At 43.8% G+C, this 13,267-nt stretch overlaps 2 protein-coding genes across 5 annotated transcripts; both read right to left on the bottom strand.

The window, feature by feature from the left end:
• Positions 1-2,917: 2,917 nt before the first annotated feature.
• LOC124670036 (serine carboxypeptidase-like 15) lies at positions 2,918-6,185 on the bottom strand. Of its 4 annotated transcripts, XM_047206556.1 has the most exons (13): positions 6,119-6,137; positions 5,940-6,023; positions 5,675-5,820; positions 5,384-5,460; positions 5,160-5,282; positions 4,936-5,076; positions 4,698-4,799; positions 4,243-4,323; positions 4,008-4,175; positions 3,850-3,921; positions 3,537-3,769; positions 3,315-3,360; positions 2,918-3,138 (listed from the first exon to the last, which is right to left on the bottom strand). In XM_047206556.1, the coding sequence occupies exons 3-13, from the start codon at positions 5,733-5,735 to the stop codon at positions 3,055-3,057; spliced, it is 1,188 nt and encodes a 395-aa protein (XP_047062512.1). In that variant the 5' UTR covers positions 5,736-5,820; positions 5,940-6,023; positions 6,119-6,137; the 3' UTR covers positions 2,918-3,054. The 4 variants fall into 4 exon arrangements, with proteins under 4 accessions (XP_047062512.1, XP_047062509.1, XP_047062510.1 ...); XM_047206553.1 differs by having other exon boundaries at positions 5,940-6,185; XM_047206554.1 differs by having other exon boundaries at positions 4,008-4,166; positions 5,940-6,185.
• Positions 6,186-6,897: 712 nt separating this feature from the next.
• Positions 6,898-12,357, bottom strand: LOC124670037 (spindle and kinetochore-associated protein 1 homolog). The gene is made up of 9 exons (XM_047206557.1): positions 12,252-12,357; positions 12,048-12,172; positions 9,294-9,409; positions 9,125-9,215; positions 8,961-9,022; positions 8,094-8,199; positions 7,981-8,010; positions 7,797-7,910; positions 6,898-7,227 (listed from the first exon to the last, which is right to left on the bottom strand). Exons 1-9 carry the CDS (start codon positions 12,355-12,357, stop codon positions 7,150-7,152), a joined length of 828 nt encoding a protein of 275 aa, XP_047062513.1. The 3' UTR covers positions 6,898-7,149.
• Positions 12,358-13,267: the final 910 nt, after the last annotated feature.

Below are 13,267 nucleotides of genomic sequence, written 5' to 3'. Positions count from 1 at the left end.
GAAGTAAGGGTTTTACCTCATCGAGGGCCCCGAACCTGGGTAAATCTTTCTCCTTGTCTGTTTGGTTCCGATGTCTCGTGTCAGCCTGCAGGATTCCGTCAACCCTAAGCCCCTAAAGGTGGGCATTGCCGGGGAGCACCCTCGTTAGGCGGATCATCCTTCCCTTTCGATGAAGTGCCGGTTTCCCCAAGCTTCTCCTCTTGAGTATTGGCCTTTGCGGGGACAAAGCAAACAAGAGGCAAAGGATTAGCTAGTGGTGGGGAAATATCGGCACTTGCCTTAGGATCTATGGTGGGGTTTGGATTTGGAGCAACCAACTCCACCAACATTGCCTTCATTTGGCTTAAGATGGATCACTCCAATTTCTTGAGGTCATCCAATGTAGCCGTTGTGCTAGCGGTGTTTGTTGGAGGAGGTGGTTGTTCACCGGGAAGGGTCACATCCCCAAGCGCCTCTTTGTCGGCCATTTCTTAGGCGGCAATGCCCGAGCAAGAAAACCTAGCTCTGATACCAATTGAATGGATCGTGGCGCGACTAGAGGGGGGATGAATGGTCGCTACTCAATTTTTATGTCTTTTTCAGTTTTAGGCGATGCGGAAGTAAAGGTGGCAACTTTAGCAACTATGGTGAACCTAGTATGATGATGTGCAATGCAACAAGTAAAGGAATCGATAAGCGGGTAAAGAGAGGGAGTGGGAGTGGAACAACCAGGGTAACAGAGATGGAACGCGATGTGTTTCCCGTAGTTCCTCCCACAAGAGGGAGTATGTGTGCATTGAGGAGGTGTGGACCACAAAGATCCAACGTCCACACAGGCCTCATCTTGTTCCTCGAGAAAACCCCACGAAGGAGCTTTCCCTTCTCCACTAACGAGGCCGGTCGAGGCAGCGATTCCTTCACAAGGTTGGGGCGAGCTCCACAACAACGGAGGCTCCCAAGATCCTATGGGGCTAGCACAACTCCGAGCTAGCCTCCATAGGAGCTCATCTTCAACAGATCCCACAAGAGGAACCCTAGCATCAAGATCCACAAAGGACTAGGTGGGATTGGTGAAATCTTTCTCGGTGGAACTATAGATCGGGGTCTCCTCCACCACTCCTCAAAGTTTGGGCGTAATTGGTTGGATGGGGAGGGAGATCCTCAAGGATTTGAGCTCAGTAACAATGGAGGGGGGGAGAGAGAGAGAGAGAGAGAGAAGACTTGGTCGAGCTGGGGAAGAAGATCCCCTTTTATAAGGGTCCACGAGTCAAACTGTTACCCACAGTTTCCGCTCAACCGGTACTACCGCATATGGGAGCGGTACTACCGCCTTGGGTTAGGCAGATGCCTTAAATGAGGTACACGTGGAGCTTGAAGCGGTACTATCGGTACCGGTACTGTCAAGGTACCGGCATGATCACTACAAGCTCTCGACCCCCTGCCCGGTACCATTGTGGTACCATGGCTAGGAGTACCGCCGTGTTTGCATGATCGGTACCAGAGCGGTACTACCGCATTTCACCATTTCTGGTGACTCAAACGGTAGTACCGGCTTAGGTACCGTCAAGGTACCGGCATGCTCTCTGCAAGCATTTCCCAAAAGGCGGTACCATCAGCGGTACCTTGACCGATACTACCGGTCCCAAAAGTGAGCGGTTGTACTGCTGCGAGGTTCTAGCTGACGTGTACCTGGTGCTGAGTGTGGTAGCGGTACTACCGCACTCAGCTCTGGTACTACCGGTTTTGGTGAACCTGTTTTTCCTTTGTTTTCCTCTCCAACCATGTCGCGACACACACACAAAACCAAAAAGTTTGTCAACTACTCTTGAGTTTTCCGATCATGAGGTGTTCAGCGAGGACACCAGCAAATCTTTCAAGGCAACTATGCCCATGGTGAAATATATTCTAGTGTTGTTATCAAACACACAAAACACTCATGGAGAGATCTTGTTCTTTCAGGGAAGCTGGCCGAGCTAGGCCTCGGTCATGGTGCATGGGCACGACGGGGGACATGACTGAGATTTTTTGCTTTTCAATACTTTTTTATTTCTTTTAGAAATTTACATATTCTCACCTTAGGAAATTGCTCAGGTTTTTGCCACGTCATCCATGCTGGTGGGTCCCACTTAATCAGAAAGGTTATCAATTAGGTATCACTGTTCGATTAGTGCACATTGCAAAAAAATAGCATAGAGTGGCATATTTATGGGGTTTTTTAAAAAGGGTGTGACTATTTGTCAGTCAGATGATGTGTTGCAACTTATGACTAGCACAAATCATGATGTAAATAGAATAGTGTAAGACTTGGCTGAGCACAAGTTCGTTCTCAGCGAACTAACAAATCCCTTTTTAAAAAGTGATAATTTTCCGAAATTTAGGCACATAAGTGGTAGTTTTATGCTTAGAACTCCTAGAAGATACTGAATAAAGATTCTGTTCAAATATATGATATGGGCAATGAAGCAAATTAATACCCAATCAATCCCACATTGAAAATTTACAAAATATTGTTTCCCTCAAATTGAGATACGTGTGCTGCCCGAAATATAGGGTGCAGGGGGGCGTCGATTTTTACGGAGGAGAGAGGCGGCTCGAGGGGAAAACGGTTGAGCGAGGGCATGACTATGTTCATTTTGTAGCTTGGATGTCGCATGTTTAAAATATAAAAGAAAAACTTTTTTTGTTCTAAAATGCTACGTCAGACTGTTATTCTAAAAAAAACAGTACATCACTCTGTTAATTCTGAATACCAAGCTTGTAGTTTTAAAGATTGGCAAGAGGGAAATGGATCGCAGGTAAATTCTGTTGTAGTACATTGCAAATGTTCCAGGTATTCCACTTTTTCTCATCCAAAGCGCGTAAGCTGCCGGTGCAACATGATACGTTCTTTTTCTTCTAGACCATGCAGGCCGATATTCAGATAACGGTATGCACCGAGAATAATATTTTGCATTATGAGTTCTCAATTGTTGCGTCTACCTTGGTACAGCATCCTTGTACATTTTGACCAATTATCACTCTGCATTTTGCAGTGTGATGCACCGAGTAACAACCATCTGAGGCTGAAATTGACCATCAAAGAGTTTCACCAGAAACCCACCTTGCAAACATAGCAAGGCATTGCTTTGGCATGTACTCTGGAGCAGTATGTCCGCCGCCCTAATTAACAAACAGCAAATTAATTTATTTTTTTGAAGGACAATATATATTTATTCTGTGTAGTAAATCATTCTTATATGTTAGCAAATCATGCTCCAACCCCAGTCACTGGCGTACAAATAAGGTCTGTGCACAGAAATGGAAAAATGGGAAAGAATGACATCCAGCTCTCGTACCTTTACGGTTGCGAATGTGAGGTTATTTGAATATGACCTTGTATATCTGCATATAAGAAAAGTTCCTCGTGAGCATCAGGACATGTCTCAACCCATTCATTTGCAAGTTGCAACCCACATGACTGACAAATTAGTCCTGAAAGCACACTGGCATGCAGGTACAAGCTAGAATTTATTTTGTTTCACACTGTGTTCTCAACTAGCTGGTGTAGTGCGACTCACCCTGCAACTTGTGCATCGACGTACCATGGTCTCCATTCATTCACAACGGAGAAATTCAGAGACCTGATCCAGGCTTGCGTGCCGATGAAAGGTATGACCATGTCGTGATCACCACTGTAAACTAGACATTTGTAGCCTCTTTTGGTGACCTCGAGATGATATTTCACTGAACTGTGAATATCGTTAGCGTACAGTATGTCGTAGTTGCATCTTATCCATAAAGGAACTGGTCCCTGCAACATAGAATGTAATTGATAAACATTACCAATCAGGAAGCAGCAACTGATTATTCACGACACTTGGTGTGAATTACCATGTGGATACCAAGAGCCTCTCTGACTATTTCATTGTTTGCCCATGTTCTGGACATAAGATATTCTGCCGTCTGTGATGAAATCCGAATAGTTAGAGAGAATCCGTTTATGTTCTAGTAAGGAAGAAGAGCAAACTAAGTTGCGCTTGGTCACTAACTCTGCACTCTGTAGAAATCTCAGACAGTTGAAGCCCGGTCCTGGCAGTGTAGTCTTGCAGCCGGAGCATCTCCCGTGCACCTGAACTCAGCTTCAGATTGTATCGATGTGGGCTTGCAAAAGTGCACATTGGCTCCAGAATATGGTTTGGGCATATGTCCTTGACACACTTTGTGAACAAACCATTTCAATGGCTACTCATACAGAAATGGGAAAAAAAAAAGATAATTGGATACCTCATCAATGACATCATGACTACTTGTGCACTGACGGCTTTGCTGTCTGCTTTGGTCTGCACCGCAGCTATCCTTGTATGCCTGAAAATAGCAAAACGCAAAATAACGATAAACTGAACTGCAAAGGCAAGCATAATACTAGTGTGCAGACTTGATTTCTTATTGCTGAAACAAATACAGGAATATTCATCAAGTTTCTTTACTCCCAGTCATGCAGAGTTACCGAAGCAAAAGGACTTGCATGAAATTGTTCACCCGTGTTCTAAAATTTAGTTACCTGTTCACACATTTTTATTACCTATTGAAACTATTACAACATTCCCGGAATAACAATATGCTACAGCTTGCAACTAGTCGTATATATTTGAGTTTTTTTTATCGAAGTACCCACTTAATATGTGAGGTCATGCATGTATCCAAGTAGTAAGATCGCTTTCACAAAGAAGAAATAATACCTGGTACATTTCATCAGATATGAGACCCATTCCATGAGCAAACGGTACTTTGGCTGGATTGTCAAAATTCCCATCCGTGACTGGATTACCCACAAGGTAACCCTGATCACGAGTTCATGACATGTCACATTAGCATGGAAGTAAGTTGGAGCTAAATTAACTTTCGGAGGTCATTTACAACAGGGACGGAATCAAACATGGTAGTTGCGCTCTACTAGCATAGGGTAGAATTCTCAACCTTTAGATTAAGAGCTGGCCCATTGCCATCTTCCTTCCCTTTAGCAATTTCAAGGGTGATGGCTGGCACAATCATACCACTGTAGGAGTCACCGGCAACGTAGAAAGGGTTTGACAAGAACTCTGGGTGCTCATCAAACCACTGCAAAAGTAAGAAACGTTAGCATCTGCGGTTCGTATATACTAGTAATGGTTGGGCGATCCAACAAGTGTATTATACGTGACCTTTGTGAGGAAGACGACAATTTGCGTGACAGCTTTGGTGTCACTTGATTCGTATCCTTGTGGTGTTACGGAGTATGAGAAGCCAGTTCCTACAGGGGAATCCAGGAAGATGACATTGCTAACCTAGGTGGGATCAAGATGTGCAGTTCAGATTCATATATAGTCATAATTAAATTATAAGGAGAAGATGATGAAGAAGAAGGATTAGAGATCGGAAAACCTGCCTTTGTCCATGCGTCTGGTTTATAAAGCAGCTTGGGCAAGCCATCGACGTAGGTGCGACGGTCAAAACTCAGAGGGCCTGCACATACTTGATTATTTAGATCATCATATATAGTAAAAATGTTTTTTGTATTATACAGGTAAATTCAGATCGCTTGGAAGCATATGGACAGTTGGCTTTGAAGCCAAACATACTAGTACAATAGTTGCCGATTGTTTCCAAGCAGACATATGAATAGTACCGTTTGATCAAGGAAGGAACGAAAGGTGCAATCGATTTGGGAGTTACGTACCGATCTCGTAGACGAGGCCAGAAAAGGCGGAGCATCCAGGGCCACCAGTGAGCCAGAGCATGACGGGGTCCTCTGCCGGGTTCCTCTCCGACCGGATGAAGTAGTAGAAGAGGCGGACGCCATTGCTCTCGTCAACCTCCACATACCTAGCTATGATGGGGATGCGGTGCATGTGTAGTTCACATCACACGAGAAATAAGCCGATCAAATTATTTACTGAGTGGAGAAAGCTTGCTGATTAACAGAGCTACATGTATGTACTCACCCTGTTTGGAGTTGGAAGGGGAGGGGTCCCTCGAAGCCAGGGAGATGCGTGATGATATTGCTCTGCTGCTGCTGCTGTGGGAAGCTGAAATTTGAGATGGGGATGGATCTGGAGTTGGAGGAGGAAGAAGAAGATGATGCAGAAAAGGGTAGAAGGAGGAGGAGGCAGATGGAAGCAACCAGCGTCCTCATCGTGGCCTTGTGTCGTGGTTGTCTCTCCCTCACTCTCTCCCGCTTTGTAGTTTTGTGAGGCTTGGCAGTTGGCACACCGCCTTTGTTGGAAACAAACGAAACATGGAGAAGGGACAAGAAACTAAGCGAAAGGAGAGGTAATACGCACGCCGGGATTTTCATAGCCACGGGTCTTTTGAAAACGACCTTGATTTGTTTGTTTCTCTCTTTTCCACCCGGGTGCATTGAACTTTGTTGTTCCCTTCTTGTTACAATCTGGTCACAAGGTCGTTTTTCTTTTCCGTATCCACTTGAGAAGTACTCCGTTTTTTTTTCCTATGAAGGAAGACAGCGTTACAATTTGTGTTCATTGGTGTCCTTTGCTCTTGGCCTTGAGCACCATAGTTCGTGAGCTCTGTCTTTGAACTAAAAGATTAAGCTATCTTATTTACGAGGAAGAAAACAAGGCCAAGTCATCACAGCGGGTGTTCGGAACTGAAGGTCATTAGAGGAGAGCAGTTGGTCCCACTCACTCTCGCCAATCATCATATTTGCAAACTGTTTCTGCTGCCAACATGATACCTGGAAAGTGACCCATTTCTCGCTTGCAGCTTGCAAGTCGACAAGACTGGTAAGAACACGGTGAGCTTGCTTTCTATATCACCCACTCTGGAGTAAGCAGCTCCAGAAAGGATGCAGATGTAAGCAGAGGAATATATCAGGGTTTCAGGTTTGTTTTTGTCTAGCTCTTGCTCAGCTACTCTTAAAAAAAATCCTAATAAGCTACTTACATATGAAACTACAACAGACAAGGTAACAAACTAATGATTCATACATATAGGATCAGAGTTCTGACTAACACAACGTCTCACTCTCACAGAAGAGCGGACACATGCGGCCACAGAATCACAATTATGCACTCAAATTACAGGACTACTATAATTGCAAACCAAACTAGGCAGTAGCATACAGGCTGCACAGATGCGTGGCTCCGGCCATATAACCACATCAAATGTTCATGCTTCTAGCAACCCTTCCATTCAGCGTTGTTTCGCTAGTATGAAGACCCGGTGATGCCCAATCCGAGTCTCATGGATGCGGCCAAGATGACGAAGTACCTAGAAAACAGTACAGGATTATCATCTCCATATTTGATATTTGGAACTAATTGGTTTTGTTTCAATAGATTTTTTTTGCAGTTGATGTAATATTTCCATAGTTTCAAGCTGTTCTACAGTTGATGTAACATATTCATGGAAAGTGCAGTACATTGTGTGAAGCTGGAAGGGAAGTGCTCCCTCCGTCCCATGGAACATGTCGGAAGTTTGTATAAATTCGAACGTATCTAGACACTATTTAGTGTTTAGATACATTCAAATTTAGAAAATTTCCGACATCTTGCATGGGACGGAGGGAGTACATGCACAGCAATATTCGTTTATAACTTTGAACTGGTGATCACTTCAGGATAGGGGTAGAAATTTATTTTCTTCATCTTGTTCAATGACTACTCGAATTCGTCAATGTACTTGCTAGTTATTTTTTCAGTTACTTTAAACTATGGAAACAAGATATTAGAAGAACAGATGCAGTAGCAAAAAAAATGTCATTTGTTCATCTGTGATCATGAAGAATAGGAATATACTATAAAGTTTCGACCAAAGTGGATAAAGATGCAAATACTCACGGTAAGGATAGATTTGCCTGTGTGATCAAGCTTTAGCCCAGGCCCCTTTATATCAGCTTCCAGGAAGAAATGCTTCCCCTTCGCTGCCTCAGTGGCAGCTATGTCCCTTAGTTCCTACACAGAAATTACAATATGATTTTTTCTACATGATGAAATCAGATTAACAGCAATGTCCAGAACTTACCAAAGCCCTTTCCCATGTGTCTTCAGATAACTGCAAGAACGTTGAGAGTGGTAAAGAAAATGTCATCTCAAAAAGTAACTGCTTATCAGCGAAAAGTAGCGCAAAAGGGAAACCTTTTTCTTAGGACATGCAACAAGATGAGCATTAGCATCTGCATATGTTGCCATCTCGTTTATTGCAATGTTAACCTTCTCCAGTGTAAGCCTCCCCCTCATGTACCTGTAGTAACAAAATGGGATATCATATTTAGTGTCTAGTTATGAGAAAAGCTTCTGAGACGAGCAAAATAGAATTTGCATATTCACCTGACAAAATATTAGGAAAGATGATTAATGTTTCCAGTGGCATTTGAACTAAGCAAAAAAAATGACCATATGTTCTCCTAAATTTTACTGTAGTAAATTAGCCTGGAACCCTTTTCTTAATGTCAGCCACACAGCTATTTATCACATTATTTATTTTCTTCAACTAAGATACCTCAACTCGTTTGACAAGGTAATACCAGTGATATACAGAGGTATAAAACTAACAGATAGTGATTGATGAGTTCAAAATGAAGAGAAAAGACCATGTAAGGAAACACGACCACATGTCCCACTACCAGAGTGATTGGATGACACTAATAAACCAAATCACTGCCTCAGAACAGTGCGCCCTACAGGCAGCAGAAGGATTACAATACAAACAAAGCAGATTCAGCAGAGCAGATTTGTCTAGGCTCTACGTAAATCACAAAACAGTCAGCTAGCAACTCTGAGTATTTGTAGAAAAAGGAAAAGGAATGAGAACACACACATCACGTATGCAGAGTAATACTGGAAAAAAAAAGCACTTGCATGTACATAAATCGGAAGCTCTAGCACAGAGATGTAAAAGAATAAAGGGCCGCTCAACCAGAGTTAGAAAATCAAAAGTGGATGGTTGCTCTTATATGAAGCAATGATACTGAAATGAAGCTACAGGTAAAATTGATAACTTACGATGACAATGAGTCAAGCTCCCCGGTGGATATATACCAACAAGGTGCTGCCCCTTTCCCCTTCTTCACAGAAACAAAAGAAGGCATTAGTTCAACAAACAGAACTTCTTTTTAAAACAATTATAGCTAAGATCAGTGGATATTACACAAAATAAAATTCTTTACTTTGGGAGCTGCAACTGGCTCATCCTTAATCTTAAAATCAGAGTCCAGAAATTCTGCAGGTGTGTTGAAACTAAAGCACTCAGGCAACATCCTGGAACACAAACAGCATGATTCTTGTCACAAAAAAGTGAAGATAGAGATAACAGATAAAGTTAATAGCACCAAGTACCTTGCCGAGCTCTGTTCCAGAGGAGTAGCAACGATATCCTCACGCATCCCAGATGGCATGTTTGCAAGCATGTGCTGCAACTTCTGCTGTTGCTTCAAGGATTTCTCCACTAGTTTCTGCATCAGGATTTAAAGAAACCACAATGAGAAGTAGCCACGTTTCAACAACAGACTGAACAAAATTAGGTTCAAAGAGGTTAAGGGCAAATAAAAAATATCACCCCCTTGTAAGACCCGCATATGTACTGGGCAGTGGTCATGGGTCATCATCCGATCCATCACCTGTTTCATGCCCAGCCTGAAACCACCCACTCTGCCCAGTGCCCAAGTGTTCAATGGGATGCTTGGCATATTAGGCATCAAAGCAGGCAATTAAGTTGCTAACTACCAGGTGTTCAACGAAGTGTCTCCAAAGAAAGTTCTGTATAATAGGAGACTCCACAAGGTTAGACACATGATGCCTACCAGCAACAATTCATGCCATGTTAGTTGGGTGTGGGTGGTGCGAAGGTGGAGCCACTCGCCAAAAAACTCTGACAGTGTCACCAATGTTGGAGGTTTGCCTTTCTTCCAGAGCTTGATCTAGAAAGCCTCCCAGAGAAGGATATTATGGAACTATGTGATAGCAGCTGACTCTGCTCTTGGATTCTGATCATGTCGTGTTCATCGAGGAACCATGATGGCCCGCCGCAAGAATTGTGATCCCAAGAGTATGTCATGAACTCATGATGTAGCAGTTGTTCACGGAAATACCACCATGGGGCTAGGTGGTTTCAGGCTTTCAGCCCTGGACACCGTGAGCAGCAACATATGGGGAAATGCCATCATGGAAGCATGACAGCTTCAGTTCTGGTCCTGGTGTTCATGTGTTTGTTTTGATAACGGAAACAGGAATGTTCGACCGACAATCCTAGTCCTCACATGTTTGTTGGCAGTTCTCTGTCTTTGGCATTAACAGTGGATGTTAATCCTGGTGCTTTTCTCGCTCTTCTATAAACATATGTTGAGGGATCCCGCCCCCTCTGGTCTCGTTTTTTAAAATAAAAAAAATCCTGGCTCTTACCCCTGTTCTTACGAGATTTGACGCGTGTTCAGTGGGGCTGTTGGATTTGTACAGGTGCAGTTTGAGTTGGGCCAAAGCTGGAGCCGGCATCCAGTTTACCCTCACTCTTGGAGATGTTGAGATCATCGTGACTTTGCGTGCAAGAAATTTATGCCAAGTCATGGATATATTTTGTTAGCACTTTGCACATGTTTCACAAATATATCAAATGGATTGGCAGAAGAACTGGGAAGTGCACGTGGAATTATAAGCAGTCGTACTAATAGTTGAGTCTCACATAGTGCTAAGAAATTTCCTCTATCTAGGGAATATGAGCTGTCTTCTTTGAGAATGATATTGCTGTATGCAAGAGATTTAGATTGGCAGTGAGCCCTGTTGACATGATAAAGAAGTTGCATCTTGGCAAAATTTGGCAAATCTTCGATGCATACGTGGGCATAGTAACTTCTGAGTCCAAAATGGATAACCAACCAGTGTACATATCAGATTTATAGTTGTTTGGTGCTAGTGAACCTCATTTGACAATATCAGCATGCACATGGGAATGCCCTGACCTTAAAATGGGAGCCAAAGGTTTCTATACAGATAATACAAGGTTATGGAGTGATGGTATTTCAGGTGCTAAAGCGCTTAGACAGGTGCAAGGATGTATGTCCATTGATCCGTTTTAGAAAACATTCAGTACCAGCGATGGGGTCATGACAACTGATCGATCATTTCTGAAATTTGGAAAACGAATTTCAGTACAGACCATTATCTCCTGGCATCCAGTCAAATATTTCTGGAAGAGTGACAACACTTCTTACAGCTGGAAGACGTGAAACTAGTGGCCGAGTTTCAGGGTTGAGAAACATTCAACATGTGAGTTGGAGCTACAAGGTGGTGCTAGAAGAACAAGTCATTGTGTGGGGGAAGCCAATGTTTTGTAGGGGCAGGTAATCTAACATCAATCCCAATATGCACTGGACTCAATGGTCATGGACTAGCTCGAAATTCAGGTGGACATAGGCCGATGACTCTACTGGTAGCTAAAGAAGCAGCTAAGGAAAGGGCATTGAACAAATGAAATGAAATCTCCTGTCCATTTTCTTCTTCGTCCTGCATACTGTATCTCCTCTTCTATCTCACTGATTTGTGCTTCTCTCCACCGTTATTTGGGTTGGATTTTGACATCACTTCCCAATAATATGTACTCCAATTTAAAATTGGTGCAGACAATGAAGCACAATTCATATCCCCTTTTTGAAAAGAAAAAATAAATCCATTTAATGCCCTATGATTTTAATCAACCGGTCATCCATCACAAGAGCAGCAAGTGGAACAAGATTAGCCCGTTTTGTTTAGCAAACACCACCATCAGTGGACAATTTGCATCCCTGATCCTCACAGTCAGGGTAGGAACAAGAGACAGGTATACAATTACTTCGATCTTTTAATGAGTCCTACTCATGTACTGTAATCGTAACTGTTCCACCATTTCCCCGAAAGAAGATGGCAGGGTTACCCAGATTAGCCTCTCATCAGGATATCCTAATTCCTAATGGTTTCCCCTTTCCCTGTTTGCTATTTACCAATTACCACACCGGTTCTGGATTCTCAAAGAAACAGAGAAAATAGCATTCAGAGACAGACCGCAGCCCAGTAGGGCACGAGATCTGGCAACCTGTGGGTACACTGAGCACGGAACGATACCTTGGCCTTGGGGATGGCGTCGAGCTCCTCCTGCAGGCGGCGACGGATGGCCTGCACCTGCGCCTCCATGGCCGTCACCGAGGCGTCCACGGCGGCGAGGTCGGTCACCGCCGTCGCCGGGTACACTGCGTACGGGTATGATAAGGGGTCAGGGCCCACGACGCTAGGGTTTCGGGAGTGGGCTGGGCTGGGGGGAAAGCTCACTGTTCCGGGCAAGGGCGAGGTCCTGGAGCTCGTTGACACGGGAGCGGAAGGCGGTGGCCACGGCTTCCAGTGACGAGCTTGCGGGGTTCGCGGCGGCGGCGTCCATGAGCAAGGGAGGCCTCGGCGGCGGGCGGCGGGGACAGAGAGTGTGGTTTGGGCGGGAAGGAAACGGGAGCGTCGGGTTTGGGAAAAATTGGGAACTCGTGTGAGAGAGCCAGACAATTTTCCGGGTGGAGTACTGGACTGGAGCGCATCGTTGGGCGCGAGTTTGGTTTGATATTATGGTCAGGATAGTTACTGATTCATACTTATGCATTTGATCGGATCTTAAATCGTTCCATTTTAGATAGATTTATACTTCTTTTTCCCCTGAGCGGAGGAGTATGGAAGAGTAGATATGGGTGACAAACTGGCAACAACTCACAATATAGAGCGTGTTTGGTTGTGTGGGCTGATTTTGCGCTTAAGTTGTATGGATGTCAACAGTCTAAAAGAAACTCCGAGCTCCGTACATCGTCTGGTAGATGGTGAAGTCTAAAACAAATCTGCCCTCTTTATTGGGTAGGGTGCAAACACCTCTTTTTGCTCTCCTAGTGCACGAAAGCTATTATTTGGTTGCACAATGAGGCTCCTATGTTAACCTTCTTTATTGGAGTGGTGAGGTTACCTATAAATCGTGGTAAATAGTAACACGTTGCAACATTCAGTTTATTAAAAGAAGGTGGTAATAGGCAACACCATCTTACATAGCAGTTACCCTTATGGGTGATGCACCATGAGTAAAGCAATTATAGCTCGTGATGCATCAACAGTTCATCATAGGAGGGGTTGATATATACTACCTCCAGCAAATTTATCATATTACAGACCAGGGATCAGGTTAATTAAGTCCTAACTAATAGAGAGATATTAGACCACCTCCTAAAATATAAATGATCTCATCACTAGCACCGATAGATGATGATGAAGAGCAAAGAAGTACTTCCTAAGCCTGGTAGCAGCCTACCATATTCGGC

The sequence above is a fragment of the Lolium rigidum genome, chromosome 7, assembly GCF_022539505.1.
Source record: "Lolium rigidum isolate FL_2022 chromosome 7, APGP_CSIRO_Lrig_0.1, whole genome shotgun sequence".
NCBI classification, from domain to species: domain Eukaryota; kingdom Viridiplantae; phylum Streptophyta; class Magnoliopsida; order Poales; family Poaceae; genus Lolium; species Lolium rigidum.
This window is presented reverse-complemented; position numbering and strand designations above follow the sequence as displayed.

What these genes read in the sequence shown, in the direction of transcription:
- LOC124670036 (XM_047206553.1), bottom strand. Translation starts at nt 6,130, where the DNA reads ATGAGGACGCTGGTTGCTTCCATCTGCCTCCTCCTCCTTCTACCCTTT. An exon ending in TTGTCGTCTTCCTCACAAAG is followed by an intron (nt 5,077 to 5,159) that starts GTCACGTATAAT and finishes TTACTTTTGCAG; the next exon opens with TGGTTTGATGAGCACCCAGA. An exon ending in TATCTGATGAAATGTACCAG is followed by an intron (nt 4,324 to 4,697) that starts GTATTATTTCTT and finishes TGCTATTTTCAG; the next exon opens with GCATACAAGGATAGCTGCGG.
- LOC124670037 (XM_047206557.1), bottom strand. Translation starts at nt 12,357, where the DNA reads ATGGACGCCGCCGCCGCGAACCCCGCAAGCTCGTCACTGGAAGCCGTG. An exon ending in ACGCCATCCCCAAGGCCAAG is followed by an intron (nt 9,410 to 12,047) that starts GTATCGTTCCGT and finishes ATCCTGATGCAG; the next exon opens with AAACTAGTGGAGAAATCCTT. An exon ending in CTGGAACAGAGCTCGGCAAG is followed by an intron (nt 9,216 to 9,293) that starts GTACTTGGTGCT and finishes TTTGTGTTCCAG; the next exon opens with GATGTTGCCTGAGTGCTTTA.